Source organism: Paramormyrops kingsleyae, chromosome 9 (genome assembly GCF_048594095.1).
Source record: "Paramormyrops kingsleyae isolate MSU_618 chromosome 9, PKINGS_0.4, whole genome shotgun sequence".
Lineage (NCBI taxonomy): Eukaryota > Metazoa > Chordata > Actinopteri > Osteoglossiformes > Mormyridae > Paramormyrops > Paramormyrops kingsleyae.
The window spans coordinates 33976745-34000306 of NC_132805.1; the positions used below are offsets into that span (position 1 = coordinate 33976745).

The window sequence follows — 23562 nt, forward strand, 5'->3', positions numbered from 1 at the left end:
ACGCTGGATTTGAATTATTTTGATACTTAGCTAACGTGCAGTAACATTTGTACAGCTGGATGTTTTAGGGGAATGATTCATGTGGACACTACTGCTGAACAGCACAACAGGCGAGCACCCGAACCTGGCAGGTCAGGTCTGAGCTGTGAGCCACCAAGAATTTAGCAGGGAAAAAAATAAGGGTTCGCAATTTCAAAGGACTAAGCCTAGCAAGACAAGGGTTAGGTTTAGGGTTAGGTTTAGGCACAGGGCTGACACAAGAGGAACCTGCTCAGCAAGAAAACAAATCATTAATCCATGGACCAGTCCTAGCTATGTAGAGCACGATATACTGCTGTAATGGCTCAGAGAGGGAGCAGACTCCACCCTGGTTGCCTGTTATTAAGCCTCGGCCATTTCCAGCGCCATTTCCCCCCATCATTGATCCAGGCACCAATCTTGATGGCCTGCCCACTTCAGCTTGGGCCAGCAAGCTGACTTTGGTTTGCTTGTACCTTTCCTCCCCAATGCAAAATATATCCCAAATCACCACCCTTCCCACAAGACTTCTTTTGCATGTAAGCAGAGGTAGATAGTTTAGCTCGAGAAAGTAAAAATCCAGACCAAGATTTGGTTTAAACCAGCCAGTTGAATGCTCTGTGACTGTGACTCTTTATGTTCAGTTGGATGGTTGATTCCAAATCTTGGTCTGGATTTGTGCTGTCTTGACCTGAACTATCCACCTCTGCATGGGAACACTTATATCTCTTGTGCAGGCTGGATGACTTTGTGGTGAGAGTAATTAACAAAGGATTTTTTATTGGGGTTAAACTAAACTAATTCTTGAAATATCTGGCTCTATAATTGAGTTAAACGAGCTCAAACAAACTTTATAAATTGGTTTGTTTGCCAGAATCAGCTGTTGAAAAACATAACATGACATAATGTTTGGAAACCTGCTGGAATCCTGCCCAAAACTGGAACAAAGATCTTAGCCGTTTTTATGACCCAACTAAACCATCGGCTGCTCCCATTGAGTTGTCTCTTAGGTGAAGCACTGCACTTTTCTATTTTAAATGTTCTGTAATTTATCTTTTTTATTAGTCACATTCATATCTTCTTCATTATACACATTTATTATGTCTTGAAAGTTTTTTCTCTTTTAATTATTTTATAATTTATGGCTTAAACAGTGATTGTACATTTTAATTGTATTATTTTATTAGGACTTAGAATTCCTTTAGTATGAAACATATTGTACAAACCAACTTGCCCGGCCTTGCCACATGGTAGAGTACTACTTCCATGTAGCTGGGGGGGGGGGGGGCAGAGTTTGGGGGATCTGCCGGGCTCCTCCCTCTGTTTGTACAGAAGTGGTGAACTCATCGTGACACTGACACTCTCATCACTTCGCAGGAACGGCCAGATGTCCGAGCGGAAGGGGGCCTGGTGCCGGATTGGTCAGTGTGAGGACAGCACGCTGGGGGGTCAAAGGTCACAGAGCCTTTGGAGGGAGCCACCATCTGCCCATGACTGAGTGTTTCGCCTTTTTTCTGTGATTTTTAACAACACGCTCAATCCCCCCCCACAAACGGTGTGCTGGAAGGTGACGGTTCTCATAATGGCATGTTCCAAGCCTGGAGACCGCCAATGGTAGACGGTCTGTACTGATTGGCTTATGGCGCCTTCCCACAATCCTCAGCGACATCCCTGGCTTGATGTCATCAGGACGGTGTTGAAATGAGGAATCTGATGCCTTTTGATGGGGAGAAAAAAAGAGGCAGCGGGAGGATATGAGTGACGACATTTGGGCAAGGATGAATGAATGCAGTTGGTATGGGGTTTACAAGGTCGCTAATCTAACCTGTGGAACATAAAACAACAACCAGCTGATGGGGCTACTCAGATATAAGACAGATACATATCGCTAAATCTTATCAATGGTTCCCTTTCTCCCAGTAATTGATGCTATATTATCACTTATTTCCATGATTTATTTTCTGTCTCCATCCAAACTTACAGCTGTATCCATTCAAACAGCATGATCTGTAGCAATTCAATTAAAAATCAACAGCTTTCAAACCAGGGTCTCGTTTTATAATAATTACATAATTAACTTTAGTGTTAAGCTGTGGAGGTGCCCCCGACCCCAGGGTTTAACATACAGTACCAGATGTTAGAGGCTGTGTGTCATTCCTGTTATTAACTTTGGTCTAAGTACTCGTTTAAAATGAGCCGTCACTGCAGAGTCGTCGGGTGTGCACGGCAGCCTGGGGGAGGGGGCCATGGGGGGGGGGGGGGGGGGGTTGGAAACTGGGGCAAGGTGACGGATCTCCATGGCTGTTGGGTTTCTGGCAGCAGGAAGGTGGTGCCGAGCTCCCCTGTGCGTGTGCGTGTGTGCGAGAGTGTGGTTGTGTTCTCTCTGCAGCAAGGAGGCTGTAATGATCGTTATCGATCATGCTGAGATTGACAGCAAACATTTGTTTCTGTCCCTAAGAAGGTAGGAAAGAATACAAGTGCATTAAAGATCCTGTGCGTGTTACTGTGTATATTTCACAGATCATGTGTATGCGTTAGTGCGTAACAGAGACTGTATACTAATTTTTTCTGTGTGAATTAGAGTGTGTGAGAGAGAGTATGTATATAGATCTGACACTCTGTGAGTGTTTGTGTGTGTTAGTGTTCATTCCTACACGTGTGAGAGATGGAATGTTTGCTTACATGTCTGACAGGATTTGAGGACCTTTATGCTGCATGTGCCTGTCTCTGAGGGTTTTTTCAGGTCCCCACAAAGATGTGTGAATACAATCAAAAAACGAAAAATGCCAAAAGTCTCGTATTATGTTTGGTTACTTATGGTTAAGGTTAGGGCTGGGTAGGGATTAAGGTCATTGTGTTGGGATTAGAGTTTTCCCCATAGACATGAATGTACAATTAGAAACCTGTGTGTGTGTGTGTGTGTGTGTGTGTGGAATGTGACCCAAGAGATCAAACGTATTCTGGGACCTGAAAAAACAAACGGCAGCTTTTTAATAACTGGTGGCAAGCGAGCAGCACACACAAAAAAACCATTAATGCCACTCATTTATACTGGCGCCATGTCTGGGTGCCCGGACGCTGCACTTAACCCCGCGCCGGCCGCCGTGGATCGCACGGCTACGTCATCATCGTGCCACATGTTGGGACCGTGGTGGCCTCATATCTCGAGTTTTTCTGGAGTAGAAGTTCTTGATAGCTGTTCTCCTTGGGTTCCACTGAAGGAGAGGGAGGAGGATCTGTGGTGAGCAGTGGCATGAGGATGAAGGAGCTCTATAGATTTTTGTACTTTTATTTTGTTTTAAATATATTCAAAATGCTCCACACAGACAGGTTTGTGATTATATTTTTGTGGGGACTCTCCATTCATTTCTATGGGGAAAACTCCAATCCCAACATAACAACCTTAACCCCTATCCAGCCCCAACCTTAGCCATAAGTAACCAAACTAAATACGAGACTTTCAGTTTCAGGTTTTTGATTGCATTCACAGATCTTTGTAGGTACCTGAAAAATGGTCCCTGCAACGTCAAAATAACAGGTTTCTATCACATTGTGGGGGACATTTGGTCCCCACAATGTAATATAAACCAGATCCACACACACACGCACACATACACACACCCAAGGAAACACTGCCCTCAGATGGGCAGTATTTAAAAGACCTACGTGGCCTTTGTGTGATCGCTGTTAAAATACTGCCGCGATCTTGATGGTCGTGTTTAAACACTGTCTCTCTCTCTCAGGGGTGGCTCAGTGACGTCGCATAAATAATGGCACTGAGCCACCGCGCCTGATCATTTGTCCTTGTTACCCTCGTTGCCACTTCATTATATCTTGAAGGTCCCAGGTGAAGGCAAGCTGTCCTTATACCTTCAGCTACTGAGGGCAGAAACCTGAAGAGATGTAAGGAAGTGCACTGTGCATGCTTGTGACACGCAGTGCTGACATGTGCTGCAGTAAAATGCCTAGTATGTTACTGAACACTATACTATAATGTACAGTTCCAGAGCATACAGTACACATGCAGAGTATTAAAATGTACAGAACTGGAAGGCGTATTACTCTAAATCTGCTCTCAGTTGAGTACTCTGTGCAGTATGATTAATAAATGTGAGTGGATTGAATGTCAGTGGATGATGCCGATCAGGGCAGCATGATCTCACTCTGCTCACATGATCTCTTTGTGTTATGTGGGCTTCCTTCAGCTGCACCACTTTCCTGACACAGTAAAGAGACTCTGGATGTTTCTCAATATGCATACTTGACCGTACTTCCATTCTCATGCACCCATTTTATGTCATCTTCCATTGCCGCAGACCAGTTCCAATACTCAAGAAAAGAAGTACAGAGGACAGTAAAAATGCCTGGATGTTGTTCTTGCCCCGTCCCAAGTATCAAGGATGCATCAGTTGTATCCTTGCCAACGAGACCAGTCCCATGATTCACTGTGCCTGAAGTTCGTTCTTAGAAGTTAGCAAGACCAGTTAGTCTTCGCCAAAACTACAAGTGTGGACTTTGTGTTCTTGGTATTGAGAAACACCCCCAGTGTCTGTAAGCTCTCCACAGTGAGTGGGAGTTTGTGGATGGGCCCCTCGATGGACTGACATCCCGTTCTGGGTGACCACCCAGCTCTGTGCCCCCAGCTCCCTCTGCCCCTGCAACCCTGACCAGAATATTTGCTTGTAAGATGATGGGATGGATGATTCTGATGGAGCTGTAATGCGGGTGTCCCAGCTCAGCCACAGCCTTGGACAGCTCAGCCAGCCTTTTGCATGATGCAGCCCCAAAACTGCTCGTGATCTTTATCCAGGTCTTGGTGCAACTATGCAGGTCTCTCCAGATTCTGTATAAAATACGTGTCATTATATGTCAAACACCTGATTCTTCCAGAGTCTGTATGACACGCATGGCCTCTTCAGAGTCTATGACAAATCACTCATTCCCTCTAGCTTCAGGATACTCAAGGTGTCTCCCCCCCATGGGAAGTCGCCCGAGGCTCGTATTCCTGTTGCTGGTGGACCCCTGCCGTGACACCGGACGACCAGCTCAAAATAGCCTCCCTCCTGAACTGCAGTGAACCAGGAATCTCACTCACTCCTAGGGTGACATGGGTGGTGAAAAAATGGGCAAATAAAATGAGATGGAGAACAACTAAAGGAGTGTAGGTACAGGGTGGCAGCACAAGCAGCAACAGACAAAATGAAGAAGAATACTGGGCTCAGCAAGGTGCAAATGAGGAGCCCCCCCCCCCCCTAGAGGCACTTAAGGGTTTCCCAGTAGAAAGGGCTTACAGTGCAATTGCAAAGGCGGCACCGTGTAACAAGAGCCTGATGTTCCAGTGTCCAGGTTTTGTTATTGATCCACGGTCCCTAGCAGATGCCCTCAGTCAAAGTGGGGAACAGGTCAGCATGCAGGCGCTGGGGAAGAAGGTGCATGTTTCTACTCAGGGGCATTTCTGCTGGAAGGGGTGAGCTGGAGGCGTCCTGTACATGTGTGTCATATGACTGGATTCCAGGGTAAACCCCCCCCCCCCAATATGTTGGCTAGCCATGTGATACTGATATAATTGTGCAGGAGTGTTGGTGGGGGTTCAGCTGGTGTGTGTGTTTGTGTGTGGATTATATTACATCTTTGGGACTAAATGTCATGCACATAATAATAATTATGGCATAAAAATGTTTCAATAGAAGGCTTTTTTGAGCAAGTGATCATTCATAAAAAATGTATAGTTATTGTGAGGGTTCTTAATAACCTTGATGCTTTAGAAAGACAAGAAGGGATCACACATTAATTTTGAGCGCTACTGGTGAGGAACTCTGATAATGGCAGAGCATTAAGAATATGAATCTCACATCATAACTACAGGTGAGCAGACCTGCAGCATTGCACTGATTCACTTCCGCAGAGGGACGCTTTGGGAAGATGGTGTGGTATGTAGGTGCAAAATATATCCAAATATGAAGCAACCGCATGCAACAGTCTTAGTCTTTTAAGAAGAGATCTGCGGCACAAGCATCAGTAGAAGCTGAGTTGCACAACCCCAGTAAGACCATAACACCTCTCCCCCCCTCCACCCCCCCTGGCAACCAACCACAACTTGTCTCAGTCTCTGCTGATTTATCCCATTACTTTGCAATTGTGCCATTTGTGGCGAGTTGGGTTTCATCTCCGCTCAGCGCCAGACCGTTGGAGATCCTAAATGCGTGGGCGATGGAGGCCCCTCTCAGATCCTACGCAGAGAGGATGCGGCTGAGGAGTCCTACTTCAGATCCTACGGGAAGATGCGAGCATGTGACCCAGACCATGTGACCCAGACCGTGCCGTCTTTGTATTCACCCCAAATGAGGCCATTGTGGCATTGAACCACATCATACTACATCCAGTAACATGCTTTCAAAGCAGCTCTCTGTGATGCTCTTGGGTCATCAGTAACACTGTTTTGTGTAAAGATCTGGGCTAGAGTAGATCTGTTAACCCATTTACTCACAATAATGTCACCACACGACGAAGTGCGATGACGACGTGGCATGGCGATGTAGAAATACGGCGGTGCATCACCTGAAGTGCAAATTTGACGCTGTTTTCGTTCTGGTAATAAACACTATACTAATTACAAACAGTGGACAGTATTCTAAGCAATCATACGTTTAACCGAAAGAGACGATAGTCAATTGGTGCCATCTAGTGTTAAATATGACGAATTACAGCGCAGCTATTAAACATTACCCCGGCATGTGAAGTCCAACAGAAACCGCAATCGACACTATATGTTTTAATGGAAACCCTTAATTTACGCGTGTAAATGAAACAAGATAAAACTGGAAATATTCATCGGTATTGTTATTATAAAGCACGCAATTAGACATACTCCAAGCGGTTATAAAGTACACAGTCACAGACGAAGGCTATTTAGAAGCGCCAATAAACTAGGAGCGTATATTTGAGTTCCGGGAGCAAACAGCGCAGGTGAGAATGTAAATTCCACGCAGACAAAGGCGAAAGGGACTCAAACCCACAGCACCGGTTTTTCAGATATGCAGTTTATTATTATTCTAATCCAAATGATACCTTCCGTGCATATGTATGCTATACCATCTAGAAATATTAATCAGAATATTAAAATATTGCATTTCTGAGTTATATGCGACACTGTTCCGCGTACTTTGCAGGATGAAAAGATGATCCCCCACCACATAATCACATAAGTAGCATGACCACATAAGTAGCTAGGAACTAAAGACCGGTTTTGGTATGCATTGCTCCGGGGTTGGTGGTCCCTCTTGAATCTTTTGCGCGTTGCATAAACAATTCAGTTGAAAAGCTCCTGCATAATGTCGGTAGGAATTAAAACTTGCACTGCTTTTGTCAGTCGTACATATACAATAAGACATATAACAATCGTCACTGTTCAGTGAACAATGTTAACATGTTACTCAATCGACAAAACACCTGTTAATCTTAACTGCCACTATCTGCGCAGCGCCGAACCACATCTCCAGTACAATGCTTTTCTGTAATGCACTGCATGTAATGCCCATGCCTGTAATGTAATATCCCTCAATCCCAAGAAACAGGGGGAGACTCTGGACGGCGCACCGTTCAATTACAGGTTATACGCTATGGGCAATTTTGAGACACCAATTCACCTAACAGCATGATTTCGGACTGTGGGAGGAAACCGGAGTACAGAGGAAGCATGGGGCGGTATGTAAACTAAACTCCCGCACACACAATCGGTTCCACAATGCGGGAGGGATGAACCTACGGAGTTACTGCACCTCGCTTATCATTGGAAAAATCAGGCGCTGCATGGAGTCATGTTAGGGGAGCCAACAATAACTCATGTATTGTTAATTAGTTCAGCGATTTTAAAATGCAGTCATAATCTACAGGAACAGTAAGGGCTCCCGCACGAATTAGGTCGAGCAAATTACTCTCGTTCGGCGAAATCCCATGTAGGCAGTGATATTACTGATATCAGCGCAGCCGAAATCAGCGCAGCTTTACAGTTAACTAACACATTACATTTCAATCGCAAGGAAAGTCACGGTGATACTATCAAAACGGTTAGTTAAAAAGGTAAAAAACAAAACAAAACAGTGATTATGACTAAACCAGAAGTACCTTAGAAACATATCATGGCTTCAAACGCGCTACAGTTTTTCTCATTTGTTTTCAGGCACATTGCCCTCCTCATTTTCTCTAAAATACCAGAAACAGATCACCATTTCCCCAGAACCGCAGGAGTCTCTGTTAGACCATAACCATAAGCCTCTGACTCAAGAAAGACATTATGCAGAACTCATCGCGCAATTCCACTGATGAATGCACTTGCAAAATCGTGCAGAGCATATTCATCTATGTCACTGTGAATATTGTCTCTGTCCAAATGGCGAGGGAGTTATATCTTGCATTATGACAAATCCAGGCTTGACTCAATTCCAGTGAAATGGGAGACGTATGGATTATGTCAGGAAATGAGTAGGAGTGCTCTGTTATACACACCAGGGGTAGCCCGGTGACAGAGGATCTCGGGCTTGCTTATGGCTCTGTTGAGAGTGATCCTCCGACCCCCCCACCACTCACCAGGGACATGACAAATTTGAAAAGAGAAAAAGTACAGATAGTTCCCAGGTCTAATGGACTGCCGAAAGCCTATTACGTTAAAAAAATAAGTATGGCGGTTTGGAATAAACGAACATGTGGACAATTTTGTGACGTTCGTGAAAACATTGTGTGGCTTCAGCGGATCGTCGGCTCGAGGTGCAGTACAGCACCGATTGTAGTAAACTTTTATTATTACTGTGTAATAATGTATTTTATTATTATTTTCCCAACTCACCTACAAATTTGACTTTCAGACGGATTTAAGGGACTGATCTGGTTCGTAACCTGGTAACCTGCCTGTACAGTAGCAGCTTGTCATAAGAACATCAGGTTTAACTTAAGTGCATGATTGTAACTTTGATGACCAGAAGGGCTGGATAGGGATTAAAAATTGGGCCGAGCAGGGAAGTGGGGGGGGGGGGGGGGGGCTTCTGTATCTGTGATTGGAAAGTTGCTGGTTCGAGGCCTGGCAGCAGAGCAGGCACATGTCTGTGGGCCCTTGAGCAAAACCCTTAACGCTTAGCTCCAGGGGAGCTGCATGCTGGCTGACCCCGTGCTGTGACCTCCAGGCTATGGAGAACAAGATGAGGCAAGAAAAGAATTCCAATGTACTTGTGCAAATGGCAAACAAAGGATTTATCAGATGGCCAGTCCATGGCTGATAACCACGTGATCTTCTCTGTCTTGTCCATCTCCCCTTAAATTCAGTTCACATGAAAAGACACTTCAGCATTTGGTGCTATGGTGGCATAGTAACTGGCACTGCCAACTCACACCTCCAGGGTTTAGGGAGCCCTGTGATTTCTGGGATGGGCACAAGACTTCTCCTTGTAACCAAGACAAGGGACTGGAAGATGGATTCTTCAACACTTTGCAGAAAATTTAGAATTGAATCAAGTCCTTTATACAGGCAGTTATCTAAAGAACTGTTCTGGGGGTCTGACTCTAAGCCTGCGCTTCATGTCCTCATTGTGTCACTATGCTTTTATGGGAATTACAGTGCACAGTGTTTAATTTTTTTTAAAAAAGTAAACAAGTTAGCACTTGGACATATTGGTGGTGCAGTTCCTTCATCTTCCTCTCAGCAGGTATATGATACACCTGCTTCATGCTACACTTGTTGATGTTGAAAAGCTTGCTCTGTCAGTTCCTGGAAACTGCATTCTTTTCCATAATGTGATTTTAGGTATTGTGCAGTAGAATAGTGCTGCCTGCCTGAACCGTATATTTCTACCGCTAAAGAATACACACAACTCAACAGTTACTGTGCAAATTACTGTAAAGACGGTACAATTAAAGTAAAACGGATACAATAATACTATCACAATCACAAAAGTCATAACTAATATTCTTATGACATGCTGCTATTATACTTTATATCTTTTCAAATGTTTAAATATCCTGTTTCACAGGAGAGCAATTAATGTTTTGGGATTGACTCCACTCTGGTCCAATAAATATACCAGGCATCCCCCTCCTGAATGCTGTTTACACAATGTGGAGTGATTGCTCTCAACTGGTAATGAGTGTTTAGCAGTTGTTATGCTAGTGGTTTTCATTTGAACGCAAGGGAATCCGTTTTCCGAAGAGGAAAATAATGCAAACGTGTGTTTTTTTAAAGGACTGAATGAGGGAAAATTGTGCGAAATAAACGAAAAGTGTTTGTAAATTCTTTAAACGCACTTTATATTTTCATGCATCAGCCTGTAGATCGGCATATGCTGTTTGTTGCATTGGCTTTTTTTTTTAATAAAGAGACACTGTGACGTCACGCCTCACCTACGAGTGGGTGCGGGATTTACCTGTTGCCGCAGGTAACATACCCAAGAAGGTGGAGTAGAAAAACGCGGCGGAGTACAAAAACCGAGCGAGCGATCAACCGAGCGGACCCCCCCCCCCCACCCCCCGCGCTAATACTGCGCTTAAAAGTGCGGAGACCGGCCGTTTTGGGCCGCCGACTGAACCCGGGGGGAGAAGAGGTTAGGGAAGCCGCGGAGAAGGCTAGGAAAGATTAATAAAACTTTAACTTCCGGAAGAAAGAAAAAGGGAACGGAAGGTATCCGGGGACTGACACTGTTCGCCTCGTATGCGGTAAGTGAAAAAAGGGGGAAATTAATGGGAAAGCGCTCTGGTCGACTGGTTAGAAAACGGGCATTAGTGGCCTGGAAATGAATGGACGAAGATTTCCTTAAGGTGTGAGAAGACAGTGATACCCGTTAAAATGGTTAAATGCATGTACAGGATGGAATTTGCCTGTGTTGCCCGGACATCCCGAGCCGCACGTTTGTCTGGCCTCAGAAGTGGTTTTGATGGAGCGTTTTCTCCGCTCATTTCGGCCGATCGCTCTCCAAAGGCCCTTTCATCGCCCAACCTGTTAAACCACTTGGATCCACGATGAACCATGGTGAAATACTCCGCGCGAGCCCGATTTTGCAAAGTGAAATTCCTGTTATGCGCGAATTAACGCGTGCAGACGCTTCGATTTTCGGAGTGAATTTGTCTTTCATGCTGAAAGCGTCAACTTGTGGTTTTTAGGTGTAAAGAGGTATCCGTCGTCCGAGGTGCACGTCCTTGCTTGTTATTTGATTGCCACACCACCGTTTAAGCCGCAGTTCTGTAATATGCACAGTTCGATACCCTATTGGATAAGTTTTATCCTAAACCCAGAACTGATTTTTTTTTTCTCCGCAAAAGAGTCCCAAAGATGCGCAATTAAAGAATCTCTACTGATTGTAACAGATCTTCAGCCCTGCCTGCGTGCAAAGCATCAAATATCCTTTTCGGCAGAAGTTCTCCGGTTATTCCCTGCTCTCTACGGGCTGTAATGTGTTTTAATTAAACGCCTTAAACGCTTATAGCCCGAGGATGCTTTGTGACTAAACACTGAATTGTTTTTGTCTCCGACACCCGCACTTACACCTTTTAATTTTTAGGATAATAACCACACATGGAAAAACAGCGCACATGGTTATTATTATTATAATTATTATATTAGGTTAGGCCGTAAGGGGCGTACCGGTTCCAACACATGTCCAATGCGGATTTCTGTTTTGATTGTTTCATAGGACATTACTACTCAAAGGAAAGTGTACGCTCTTTATTTAGCTTGTTTAGATTTCGCCGTGCCTCATGCATCCATGTAGGAATGTCAGGCGTCAACCGTGAAGTTCTGCCGTTGCAGACGAATTGGCCGGTTTGCAGAAGCGCGGCCAGGCTGCCGCTGTGATTCACCCAGCAATGTGTCCGTAGTGCGAGAAACAAAAGGCTCAGCGTCAGGTGAGTAATTAGTTAGTTAATTAAAACTTTTAAAAAAAAACCCCAGATTTTCTGTTGGGCGCAATTTGATTGCTGGAATTATTCTAATCAAAGCACTGTTTGTTATGCAACACAGGTAACACTGTTATCTATTCTTGCTTGTCTCCGACAGGCTACCCCCTCAAATAAGTTAATGCTTTATTTTTACTAATATTAGTTTTTTGCAAAAGCAAAACAAGCCTCATCGAATGACTGTTAATTACATATCACCGAAAAAATAAAACCAACTGTATTGTCAAAATAAAATAATAAAAAAAAACCGTTTGAAATGAAGGCATCTGGGAATGTGTGTTTTCGGAAGGCTGTTGGTCTCAGGTACTGTCCTGTACTATGGTAAACAAACCCACCAGAATTGACAAGGTGGGGGCATGAATTGGAAAAAACGAGAAATCTGAGATGGGGGACCTCTTTAAACCTTGGGTGGCTTGTACCGTGTTTCTTGGGGTGGGGTTGCTTTGTAATTTGGGGTCAGACGGAAGCAGTTGGGTGTGCAGCGTGGTCAGGACTGGCGAGATGACGTCAGGATCCTGCTGCTGCTCAGACTGCCTCTTGTCCCAGAAGGATCGCGGATGCCCGCCCTGTGGGTCAGGTACATATCCTGAATTAGCGCAGGACAATTATGCACAGTTAAAAGAAGGGCAAAGAGCGTGTGTGATATTGGGTATTGTCTCATTTATAAGCCTTTTTACCTTTAAAGACGCTAGATTCTAAATCTGGCTTGCATTGATTTGACAGCAGTATGAATGGGATTCAGTTTTGGTTTATTTTTCTGTAGTATCTGTCATTCTTCAAAACCCTTAAATTTGACAGAGAAGTAGTGTGATAGATTCACCCAGCAACTGATGTCATGCAGCATTAAATAGGTGAGCAAGATTGAGTATATTTTTGTGTTAATGATCTTCGTTAACGTGATCCTTGTTTACTGGAGTGGGGCTGTGGTGGGCTGCAGTGTGATATGCATTAATGCTGTTCTGGGGGAATGTGTGTGTGTGTGTGTGTGTGTGTGTGTGTGTGTGTGTGTGTGTGTGTGTGTGTGTGTGTGTGTGTGTGTGTGTGTGTGTGTGTGTGTGTGTGTGGGGTGGGGGGTGGGGGTGGGGGGGGGGGGGGGCTAGCATGAATACGCTGGGATGCTGCGGGCATCGCTGTGGTTGGGATGGTAGACTGGTCAGAGTGGCCGTGGGGTCTTCGACATTGGGGGGGGGTCCCCTTTTTAGGCTGTATATGGTCTGAACAGAGGTGCGAGCAACATGGGACAGAAATTAAAATGGCTGGAAAGAGCAGGTTAGCCAGTCCATGTGGGTGGGAGGTGGAACAAACTGACTGTCCCGTCTGAGGTGGTCTCACCCACACCTTCGAAGGTGGGGAGTTCTGGCTCTGAGGGTCTGTGTCCGGTCGCTGGTTTGAATCCTGAGCCTGGAAAAGCCGTCTTGTCACTCTTGGGCTCGTGTCCAAGCTCCTTATCCCCAGAACCTGTTCCTGGGGTGCTGGATAAATCACTGAACCTCCGCTCCGTCCCCCAGAGACTCCCTCACCTGTGGGAGGGCTCATGTTTCACGGAGGGTAAGAAGGAATCAGTGAAAATGGTAAGAAATCCTATTTAACGGTACAAATGGAGAATACAGTATCTTTCTCTCATATTTAAGAAACTGTTTATTGGATGTTTATGATATCCAGTACAATCGAGGTGTTAAAGGTGTAAGGTTTACCGTATGGGCAGGGCCTGGCCCAGAAGGACACTGCATTGGCCCTTACTGGTGACTGGGTTTGTCCTGACTCTGGAGCTCCTGTTACCCACCATAAACCACCTCGTCTGTGGAGCACCACACCTTGTCTGCACATCCCTGCTAATTCTAACGTTTGTAGCGGCGTTCTCACTCTATGCGTAATGTGATATGCCAATTCACCTAAAATGTGTGTCTTTCGACTATGAGTAACTAAATTAAAAAAATAATTAGCCCGTTAATGGTACAGGTGGAGTTTGCTTGTTGTCTCCATGGCCTGAAAGTTTTCTCCGGGCAGAGTGAGTGTGTGTGTGCGTGTGCGTGTACCCTGTGATGGACTGACGTTCCATCCAGGGAGCACCCCAGCCGTGTGCTGCCTGGGACAGGCTTGATGGGTAATACTATTTTTCCCGCCTTTGCTTGGAACATCTCATAGAGGTTCGACACTTAAGCAAATCCGTGTCACTCAGATGATGAACGGCTTTGAATACATTTAAGCCAGTCAGCATCCAGCTGTCTGCCTGCAGATTGTCATCATGATTTTAGAGAACGGGATGGATTATATATAACCAATTAAATCACAATGGCAGGGTGGCTAAATACGTTGATCTTTATTAAATTTTAATTGCATTATGTAACAAAGTATTTCAGTGCTGTGTTCTGATGCCGGTCGGTTAACGTTTGACCTCGATAATTCGAGACAGGCTTCTCTCTCTTTGTTATGCACTTGTTAATTGCGATAGTCAGGTGGTTTAAGGTGAGAAGTTGCTCTGAAACATTTTTACTCTGTTATAGGAAATAAAACTTGACAAGCTTTGCAGTTTTAATGATTGTTCTCTATCAGGATAATGCTACATTTTCCCACCTGCATATTAAAGTGAAAGCTAACGTTTCCCTCATTGGGTTTGTATGGGCACTGCATGCACTTCTGGGCCGATCATTTTCATCCTTGCTGTTTGAATCAGTCAGACCTGCATTTGTGAGAAATTTCACAGAAGTTAGTTAAAAGGAGAGAAGTGAAGATCCGATCACTGAACAACAATAGTTTTCTGCTGTAGGGAAATATTTTGGATTCCGTGGCGATTGGCGTTGAGCAAAAACGAGAGATGTCGGGACTGCTTTAATCTATTGGTAGATAAGTTATATTTGGCTATAGTTTTATTTTGGTAAATTCTGACTCCTTTTTTGTTTCATAAAAATGGCAACTTAAAATGTCACAATGTGAATTTTTTTCCAATATCCTGCTATCTAGTTGCTATCCCTCTTTCTGAAATCGCTTTTATTCATTTACCGTCCTTGTACCTTTTAAATGTATCTTATAACATAGCATGGGAATCTAGTGCTGCATTTACAAATGTATCTGTATAAAATGCAAACATTTGCTTGAAGATCATGGCAATAATGATTATGCAGAAAGTTCTATCTGCAGTGTTTTGTAGATGGTGTAAGTTTCCCTGTTTCCTCAGTCATCTTGCAGGTTTGATGAGTCATTACCGAAGCCTCTGAAATACTCTGTAAGTGGCCCCCAGCCTTGAAGGAATTCCTGGGGGTGGGGTGGGGTGGGGGTTAAAAACTGTGACTTGATCTGTGTTGTTCGATGCTTATCTTCATGCTGCCTTTTATCTTGCTGTATGCTGGACAGTTGCATTACAGTAATAACCCAGCCTCTGACTCATTCGGAGCCTGGCTTGTGTTACGCTTTTAGCTAATGTTACCTTTCAGTCGTGGCCTAAACATGTTAGGCGATGAGAATTTTGCCCTGATTTTCGTGGGATGTGTAAAATTTGCCTTTTGAGTAGAAAACAACATAAATGGGGTTGAGAGCCACCTTCTGCCTGTGCAGTGATTTGTCTGGCTGTGTTTATTAAAAAAAAAAATTGGATTTAACTTGGTGTTTAGGTGTTCCTAAAAGGAACTTGAGTTCTGGAAAGACGTTTTGGTCTTTGTGGTTAAACTTCTATCTAATTGTGGTGGTGGGAGAAGAAACCACATCTGTTCCGGTACCCTCGTAGGACACGTTAGTCCAGAGCAGAGGTGGAGATTTCAGGTCCAGTGAGTACAAATCCAGACCAATATTTTGTTTTGACCAACCAGTTGAGTATAAAGAGTCACAGTCACAGAGTACTCAACAAAATCTTGGTCTGGATTTGTACTCTCTGAACCTGAAATCTCCACCTCTGGTCCAGAGTACTTGTTCATACGTTAAGTGTGGAAGGGTGTTGGGTGATGAAAGAACGTGAAAGAATGAAGAAGATGCAGGTAGGATCTGGGCCTACATGACTGGCGACATTTTGGAAAGTTTCCAAAGAGACACTTCCTTCAATCTGCGGCGTTTTGTTCTCTTAATGGTGACATGGTTCTCTTATAGGGGTCGTTGGAGGGAGAGATTCCATAGAGCCAAAGGTGGAGGATCTCTGAGGTTCTCCATGTTTTCGTGACTGGAGTCCGGGGTCGGGACACTGGCATGATTTCTGTAGGATAATCCTGCATGTGCGAGCCGGCAGGTTGGCTTCCGTTTACGTTCTGGATTCTGGGTCCCAGCAAGCTGATTTGTGAGTAGCCTGGGGTAAGCAGGTATGGCTTGTACCTGTTTTGTTTGGTTTGAGAACTGGAAAGCAGTTTGGATTAACCTGTTGGCTGACTCACGGCTGGGTCCAGTTTCCTTGACTTCCTTGGCTCCGCATCAGCCAGTCCCAGCGCGCACACGCAGTCGCGGGGAGTGTGGCGCACTGCGTGCACACGTGTGCACCCCCGCATATGTCTGTGGCAAGTCGGCTGCCTTCTGTGTCAGATGGTAGCAGTTTTTGAGGAAGTAAACAGGTATGGTTGCGTGACGAATTACTGCCGTCATTTCAACAGTCCCTGCTGACGCTGGGCTGTCCCACCTGTAGCGAAGGGTTTGGTCGGATAGTACTCGGGGGAATTTTGGAGAAAATTCTGAGTCATCTCACAGATTAACCGACAGGGTGCCTGCATTGATTGAGTTTCCTCTTTCTTTTTTTTTTAACCTGGATCCACCCCGTTTTGACGAAGGATCCAGTTTAGATGACTTGTGCAGAATAGTTTCCAAGATTCAGTTGAAGGTGTTACCCCTCTTTTCCATCTCCTCCTCATTTTTCTGTAAACGTCCAGCCTTTCTCTCCATTTTTACTGCATTATGACATGTAATAAGCAGTAGGGTGGCACAATTCCTCCCAGTTAACTGGTCTGTTTGTCCTGGCAGGGATAGTTCATCACCTGTCGACGCTTCTGTTTTTTTTTCAAAATATTCTGTCACTGTTGTACTGGCAGGAAATGCACGCAGTAAATATTGCGAAGGATATTATTGGCAGGTACAGGCGCATTTCGGAGTTGAAATATATGATTATTGCCGTTCTTGTCATTGGTGCCAAGCGGCACTGGGAATTCGCTCAGCCAGCCTCTCTTCTCGGCTTAAGGTGGCCCGACACTTCAAACGACGTTCAGACAAAATGAAATCAAATATGCCGGCGAGAACAATCCGTCACATACTTAAAATGACGCTGTCACCTTGTTTGTTTTATATCCCGCCGCAGCCCTAGAGGGTGCAGAATGTGTATCTGCTGCATAGAAAGCATACAGAGGGCTTGTATTGTGGTGAGTGTGTGAGTCTTAATAAAGGCGATGACTGCTGTTTTAACATGGAAGTTGCTTTTTTAATATGGAAGTTGCTCTTTTTACTGTCACTATTAATATACAATATAACAGAAGTATATGAATACGCACATTAATTTACAATATTTAAAGATGCGTGCAGTGCATTGCAAAGCATGTGAGTAACTGAATTAGTCCGGCTGACCAATCGCGCGGCGTTACTGTGGACAGTAGCTGTGATCAGGACCTCGGGGACGTTATACAGACGGGTACTGAAAAGGCCATCACGGCCCAGATGACATCGCATTGCCGAAACCACGTTGATTCTGTTTGGTTAAAAGCAGCCATGTACTTCAATGAGCATTGGGCTTTTAATTTAAACATAATGTAAAAGCAGCTGTATAAAGCGCTGTAGATAAAAGGGTGTGTGTGTGTGTGTGTGTGTGAATTTTGCAGTGCTTACTGGAGGTCTTCTGTAGCTTTTAAAGGGCCTGGTTGGGCGGTTCTTCTCTGGCTTGGATTCCTGGTATACTGCAGAGCTTTGACTTCCTGGTATGTTTGGGTTCACAGTGGAAAAACGCCAATCAGATCGTAATGCCATGGCGCCAGTGATGATCTTAAAGGAAGGCTGTGACAAACGAACATGTTTTTATCCTTTAAATCAGTGTTTCCCAATCCAGCCCTCACGGACCCACAGGCAGTATATATTTTTGCTCCCTACTGGGAGCTGGCAGGGAGCAAAAATGTGGACCAGCTGTGGGTTGCGAAGACCAGGTTGGGAAACGCTGCTTTAAGTAATGGCAGCATGTTTACAAATGGTTTGTAGTATTCAGTGCTGTTTGAGGCCATGGGGAGCTCCTGGGGAGCATAAATGAGTGAGAGGGAAGGAAGGAGGGTCTCAAAAAAATGAGCAAATTTTACTAATGTCAACAACAAAAACAAAATTAAATAGGAACACCAGAAACAAAAATAACAAGCCAAAACGTTGTATGTAAAAGTTAATTCACAGTGTTACATCATGGCTGTATATGATTTATATGATTCTGACAGCCATATTAATAATCTGAATGCACGAACGTGGGGGTGGAATACTGACCCCAGATCGGTACCGGGGGTTGGGACTCCATAGCCTAGCGGGTCGACCGGCCCTGACGCTATTGTCTTTTTTCTGGTCCCTCAGGTTCTGGACCTGCTGAGCCATGCCTGGGCGCAGCACGCGGGGTCCCCCCAACCCCCGCCCCCATCCACGCTACGTGAGCCGCCCCGAAACCGCGGGCTACCGCCAGGCACCCTTGTATTACAAGGATGGCAAAGTCGCCCGGGAATCGCAGCGTGAGCCCCGCGTGGAGCTCCCCAGGCCGTCTAATCCCCGGTACCCGCATAAGGCCCGCCCCCCCATCGTCAACGGCTGCGGGGCGGAGACTCTGGGCTTCGTGCCGGGCTCTGCGGACTCGGCCGTGCCGCCCCCTCCGTGCGGGCCCTGCGGCTCCCTGAGCGGCTGGAGCGGCTGCCTGGCGTTTGTGTGCTGCATGCTGACCTGCGGCCTGTACGGCGCCCCCAAGCCCTGCCGCACCACGGACGAGTCCTCCACTGACCCCGAGCCGGGAGTCGGTACCGCCACCACCTCCTCTGGCAAGAGGGACCCAGAGATGTACGCAAGCAACTTCACCTCCAACGGCTTGTCCCTCAGCAACCCCACCTGCGGGGTCTCCCTGGAACCCCCCAGCAAGTCCGTCAAGCTGCCCGCCTTCGACAGCTTCTCGTACCGCGACGTGCGCATCGGCGGCCAGAAGGTGCGCTACCCGGATGGCCCAAGTGCCTCGCGCCGGGCCCGACCCCCCGGCGCCACCCCAAAGGGTGAAACACCGCGGCCCATCAGTAACACCAGCATCTACTCCCGAGAGGACCTGTACCTGGACGACCCGAGCGACAGTGGCACGGACATCGACACGCTGATTCAGCGGAAGCTTCTGGAACTGTATAAGATGCACCAGATCGAGCAGCTGGCCCAGTGCACCTCAGACTCCTCGTTCTCCCGGCGGACCAACGAAATCAGTGACCTCATCAACAGCATCGCCCAGGACTATAATCTACAGGAGCAGGAGGCTGAGTGCCGGCTGGTGCAGGGCGTCATTCGCATCAGCACCCGCAAGAACAAGGTCCTCAGGGACAGAGACCCCGCCCCCCAGGAGGCGTGGTCACGGGTCAATGGGAGGCGGGACAAAACCATCTCTGATAGTGGCCATGATACCATGACGGACACCTTCAATAGCAACGATAGTAAGATGGAATTTCATTTAGAAAAAAGATTATATTTAATCTGGGTCCTAATGATCTGTAATCATTCTGTCGCTTGTTTATATATAAGCATTGCATAGCAATAATTTGAGTTTTGAATTATGTTTAGTATAAAAATAGGTTCAATGTTGTTGTAAAATGATCAGATAGGAGACTGCAAACCTGGCTGATTTTTTTTATTTTTTAATTGAAGCAACTAAGCTGGATACTTCAATGGAGGGTCCAGGTTCTCACAAGCAGCACAGCAAGGCCCAGCGTAGGACTTGAACTAAAATCCTCCAGGTTATAAGTGCATGACCATAGCATTACATTAGCTGCCACGTCTAGCCTTAAGTAAGCTGTCCCCTTTCTAAATGAAAGGTAGTTTTCTGTACCTGAATTGCAGGTAGAATTTTGGTAAAGGAAAAAAAAAAACAAACAAGACGAATGTAGGATTTATTGAAAAATAATTCGGCTGTCTCTCTGCTTTACGCTTTGACGGCTCGCGCTTCATATTGTGCTGCAGTCACTCCTGGGTTTTCTGTCCATTCTAAGTAGGATCTGGTCGTTTACAGAAAGGCATCCTGATGTCAGGTGTCTGGATCTCGCCCGTTTCCTAAGATGCGCTTTCAGCTCCCGCAGTAGAAGTTCCCCCTGTTGTGTTGTGGAGGATGTCAGCTTCCTGTCCTTTCTCTTCCGTCTAGCGGAGCCGGAGGTCAAAGTCTCGGAACAGACGCAGTCGGATGAACTGGCCAGAAAGCTGAGGCACAGTGGGCGAGGTGAGTTTTCTCAGCCTGCGTATCACCTATTGGTCACCTGATTAGGGCCACATGATGTCATAATTAAAGCAAAGCTCATATCAACCTTGCGGCCATTTTCCCCTCCTCTCTGAGCACAAAGGTTGGGATTAAGCAGAAGGAGATTAAGTAACAGGGCCCAAACATTTTGTGACTGTAGTCGTGTTCATATTATGCTTTCATCGTTCTTATTCTAGAATATTCTACTCGCACTGCAGTAAAAAAGAAATGGGTGTGTCTATAATGACATTTCTGTGACATCTGTGTCATTTTCTGAAGAAGAGGAATCTTACTTTAAAGCAGTCAAAATTTAGCACAAATGCAGTTCTTTTTGAGAACAAAAGGCTTGGACACTTCAAGCTGATAGGTTGAATTTTCTGGGGCATGTTAGCAAGCATCAGCAAAATGTCATACTGGGTGCAAAATAAATCAAAATTGTCAGTGCTCGTCTTACCAGAGGAATTCGGTATCTCTAAATGCAATGTTGTCTTTTTGGACTTTATTAAAAAAAAAAAAAAAGATCTATGAGTCTTCGACACGACTTGAAGGATGGGAGTTTTAAAAAGGAGCTGTGAATCCAACAGCAAAATCATCTTGGGGGCTGTGATGTTTTCTCAGCGTTTGCTCATTAGGCAGGGAAGCTACAGTACTGGTCTTTGAGTGTGAAAGACGACGTGATGGAATGTGTTCTGAAACGCCGGCGTTTTGGTCACGGGCAGCCCCCGGCGAGAGATGCTGGTATTCTACACAAAGCAAAGACCCTGATTTTGCACCCAAAGCCTGTAGGCTCTGGGGGGGGGGAGGATCTGCTTCCAGTTCCCAGTGTTCAAGCCAGTGACTGCCACAGCAGGACCAGACTATTGAATGGAAGTCACCGGGATGAATCTTCGCGGCTTCTGATTGTCTTGTGGCATGAACCGTTAATGCCCTCGTCCTCGTCTTGGGGCAGGGGGCAGACGGATAAAGCTGTCAAACCCCCCCCAAATAAGTAAATGGTGCTCTGTCTGCACACGGCAGCCTTTTGGGCTCCAAGGCCGCGCCTTTATGCTCCTTCCCGGCGGTGTGGTCCTCTAAATGCCTGCATGTGGGACTTCAGAGTGTGAAGGTTCTCATCCGTCTTCTCCCAAGGCGCGGATCGAGTAAAACGGGCTGCACCAGTGACTTATTTAACTGTTTAAAGTGTGGTTGTATTGGAAGCATAACCGTTTTAGAATGTGTGTGGGTTTTGATTACAACCGTATAGACTGGAGAATCTCAGCTGGTGTGTATGTTTGTAGGGGGGGGGGCAGGGACTTGACAATGGCCCATTGTGGCAGATGTGGGTGGGGGTCTTGGCCAGGGCCCCCAGGCCTGTGAGGAGATCGTCGCATCCTCTCTGCTTTCCCCTTCGCATTCCAGGCTCTGTCTCTCCGGTTGTCTCTGATATCCGAGATCAGAGGTGCGACTGGAAGTACCCGCCCTGCGGCTTAATGATGCCCCCCCCCACAAAACCGTGACTCCCGCCGTTGCGTGATACATGACTCCGCCGCGCGCTCCGCGTGAAACACTCGGTGTCGTATGCCTGGGAACGCGACGCTCTCTGCCCGCGGTGACAGCGCGGGGATTTCGGCGATCTGGCAGGAGGCTCATGTTTCCCTCGGATGCCCACGGACGCGTAACGTACGTGGCGGCGGAGTGCCGAGCCCCGGGGCGTCTTGTCGGGGGGGAGGGCGCCGTCTCCCGAGGCGACTCTGCTGTCATGAGCCGCCTCCGGTTGCCGTACCGACGGTCTCTTGTCTCCCTACAGCTGCCTCATCCACCTCCCCACTGGCATCTCCTCACCATCAGGAGATGGACACTGACTCATCAGGAGCCCCCCTGCTGCGCTTCCACCGGACGTGAGGCTGCCCCCCCCCCTTCGGAAGGCCCACCTCTGGTTTGAGGCCCCTTCTGGGGGCCCTGGTTGTCCCTTACGTCTGTGACTTGCGGCCCGCCATGTGGTGCTGCCCGCTTTGAGGAAAGGACCCGCCCACCCTTGTCTTCTCCCCCCGCCTTCTCTCATTGAACCTAACAAAACAGACTCCCCAGGACAAATCCCCCCCCTCCCCTCCCCTCCCCATTAGATGATCGCATCTTCCTGGGAGTGCCTAGGCATGGCACATTGTGCAAAGCATGATGGGAAGTCAAGGGTTTTTAATGAGGACAGTGGAGCAGTCTGTGTTGTGGGCAGGTGGCACCTGTTCTGTTAGGTGTTTCCAGGGGGGGGGCATATGTGCTGGGCCACGTCATTGCAGACTCTGTGATGCCTGCTGTCCTGCCATAATGAATGGGCATGTAGAGTGTGTGTGTGTGTGTGTGTGTGTGTGTGTGTGTGTGTGTGTGTGTGTGTGTGTGTGTGTGTGTGTGTGTGTGTGTGTGTGTGTGTACATACTACCTAGTGTTTTTATCCTTACACGGCTGCTTTGGTATTTCTGTGGAAGAAGGAAGATGAAAACTTCTTTCTCTGGGAATATTGGTTGCTTTTTAAAGTAACATTTTATTTTTCTTAATTTTTTTTTTTTCTTTAAAATAAACCGACTAATTTGGCTACCGACTTGTCTCGTCTCTTGTCATCTGGCCGGGTCTCCGTCTCTGGATCACTCTCTCACCTCAGGTTGTTGATGTCAAGTCGTCCTTTGTGTGTTTCTGGGTGGCCTGAATGAGGAGTAGAAATGGGAAAATTGGGGGGGGGGAAGTAGATATTGTGTGGTGTCAGGCTCTGCCTGGCTTAACCCCATCACAAGCCAGTGGGTGAGACGATTAGACTAATAGGTGACTAACATGCAAGATGAACCCCCCCCATGTGACCTGCTCTGGTTTTATTGTGGTTGGTTTCCCAGGAACTGCTGTGGACTGTAGTTCTCTGTCCTGACATGCATGTATACGCACGCACTCGCACGCACACACTCACACGCACGCGCACACTCATGCACGCACACACCGAATGTAACGCATTCTCGCGTTCAGCTCCTTGCTCACAAACCTTCGCTCTTAAACGTTCTCCTCTCTGCACACCCAATGCAGACTTTCAGGCCCTTTAGATGGTTGAAATCTGCTGAAAACAAACACACCCCAATTAAGTGAACGAGGGGATTCTGCTGGTGTATAATAATTATGCTGCCCTACAGGTGACCTTCCTGAGCTAATCCAGAGTGTGTGCTTAGCTGAATGTGACCCCCCTTCATAATTAAATGTTT

General features: G+C 46.4%; 1 protein-coding gene across 5 annotated transcripts; it reads left to right on the forward strand.

The window, feature by feature from the left end:
- The first annotated feature begins 7699 nt into the window (after window positions 1–7699).
- kdf1a (keratinocyte differentiation factor 1a) lies at window positions 7700–22916 on the forward strand. 5 transcript variants are annotated; one of them, XM_023811440.2, is made up of 5 exons: window positions 10431–10716; window positions 11807–11901; window positions 18454–19553; window positions 20255–20329; window positions 22134–22916. In XM_023811440.2, the coding sequence occupies exons 3-5, from the start codon at window positions 18473–18475 to the stop codon at window positions 22226–22228; spliced, it is 1251 nt and encodes a 416-aa protein (XP_023667208.1). In that variant the 5' UTR covers window positions 10431–10716; window positions 11807–11901; window positions 18454–18472; the 3' UTR covers window positions 22229–22916. The 5 variants fall into 5 exon arrangements, with proteins under 5 accessions (XP_023667224.1, XP_023667208.1, XP_023667199.1 ...); XM_023811456.2 differs by lacking the exons at window positions 10431–10716; window positions 11807–11901 and adding an exon at window positions 7700–7722; XM_023811431.2 differs by lacking the exon at window positions 11807–11901 and having other exon boundaries at window positions 10433–10716.
- Window positions 22917–23562: the final 646 nt, after the last annotated feature.

What these genes read in the sequence shown, in the direction of transcription:
- kdf1a (XM_023811456.2), top strand. Translation starts at nt 18,473, where the DNA reads ATGCCTGGGCGCAGCACGCGGGGTCCCCCCAACCCCCGCCCCCATCCA. An exon ending in CACCTTCAATAGCAACGATA is followed by an intron (nt 19,554 to 20,254) that starts GTAAGATGGAAT and finishes TCTTCCGTCTAG; the next exon opens with CGGAGCCGGAGGTCAAAGTC. An exon ending in GCTGAGGCACAGTGGGCGAG is followed by an intron (nt 20,330 to 22,133) that starts GTGAGTTTTCTC and finishes GTCTCCCTACAG; the next exon opens with CTGCCTCATCCACCTCCCCA.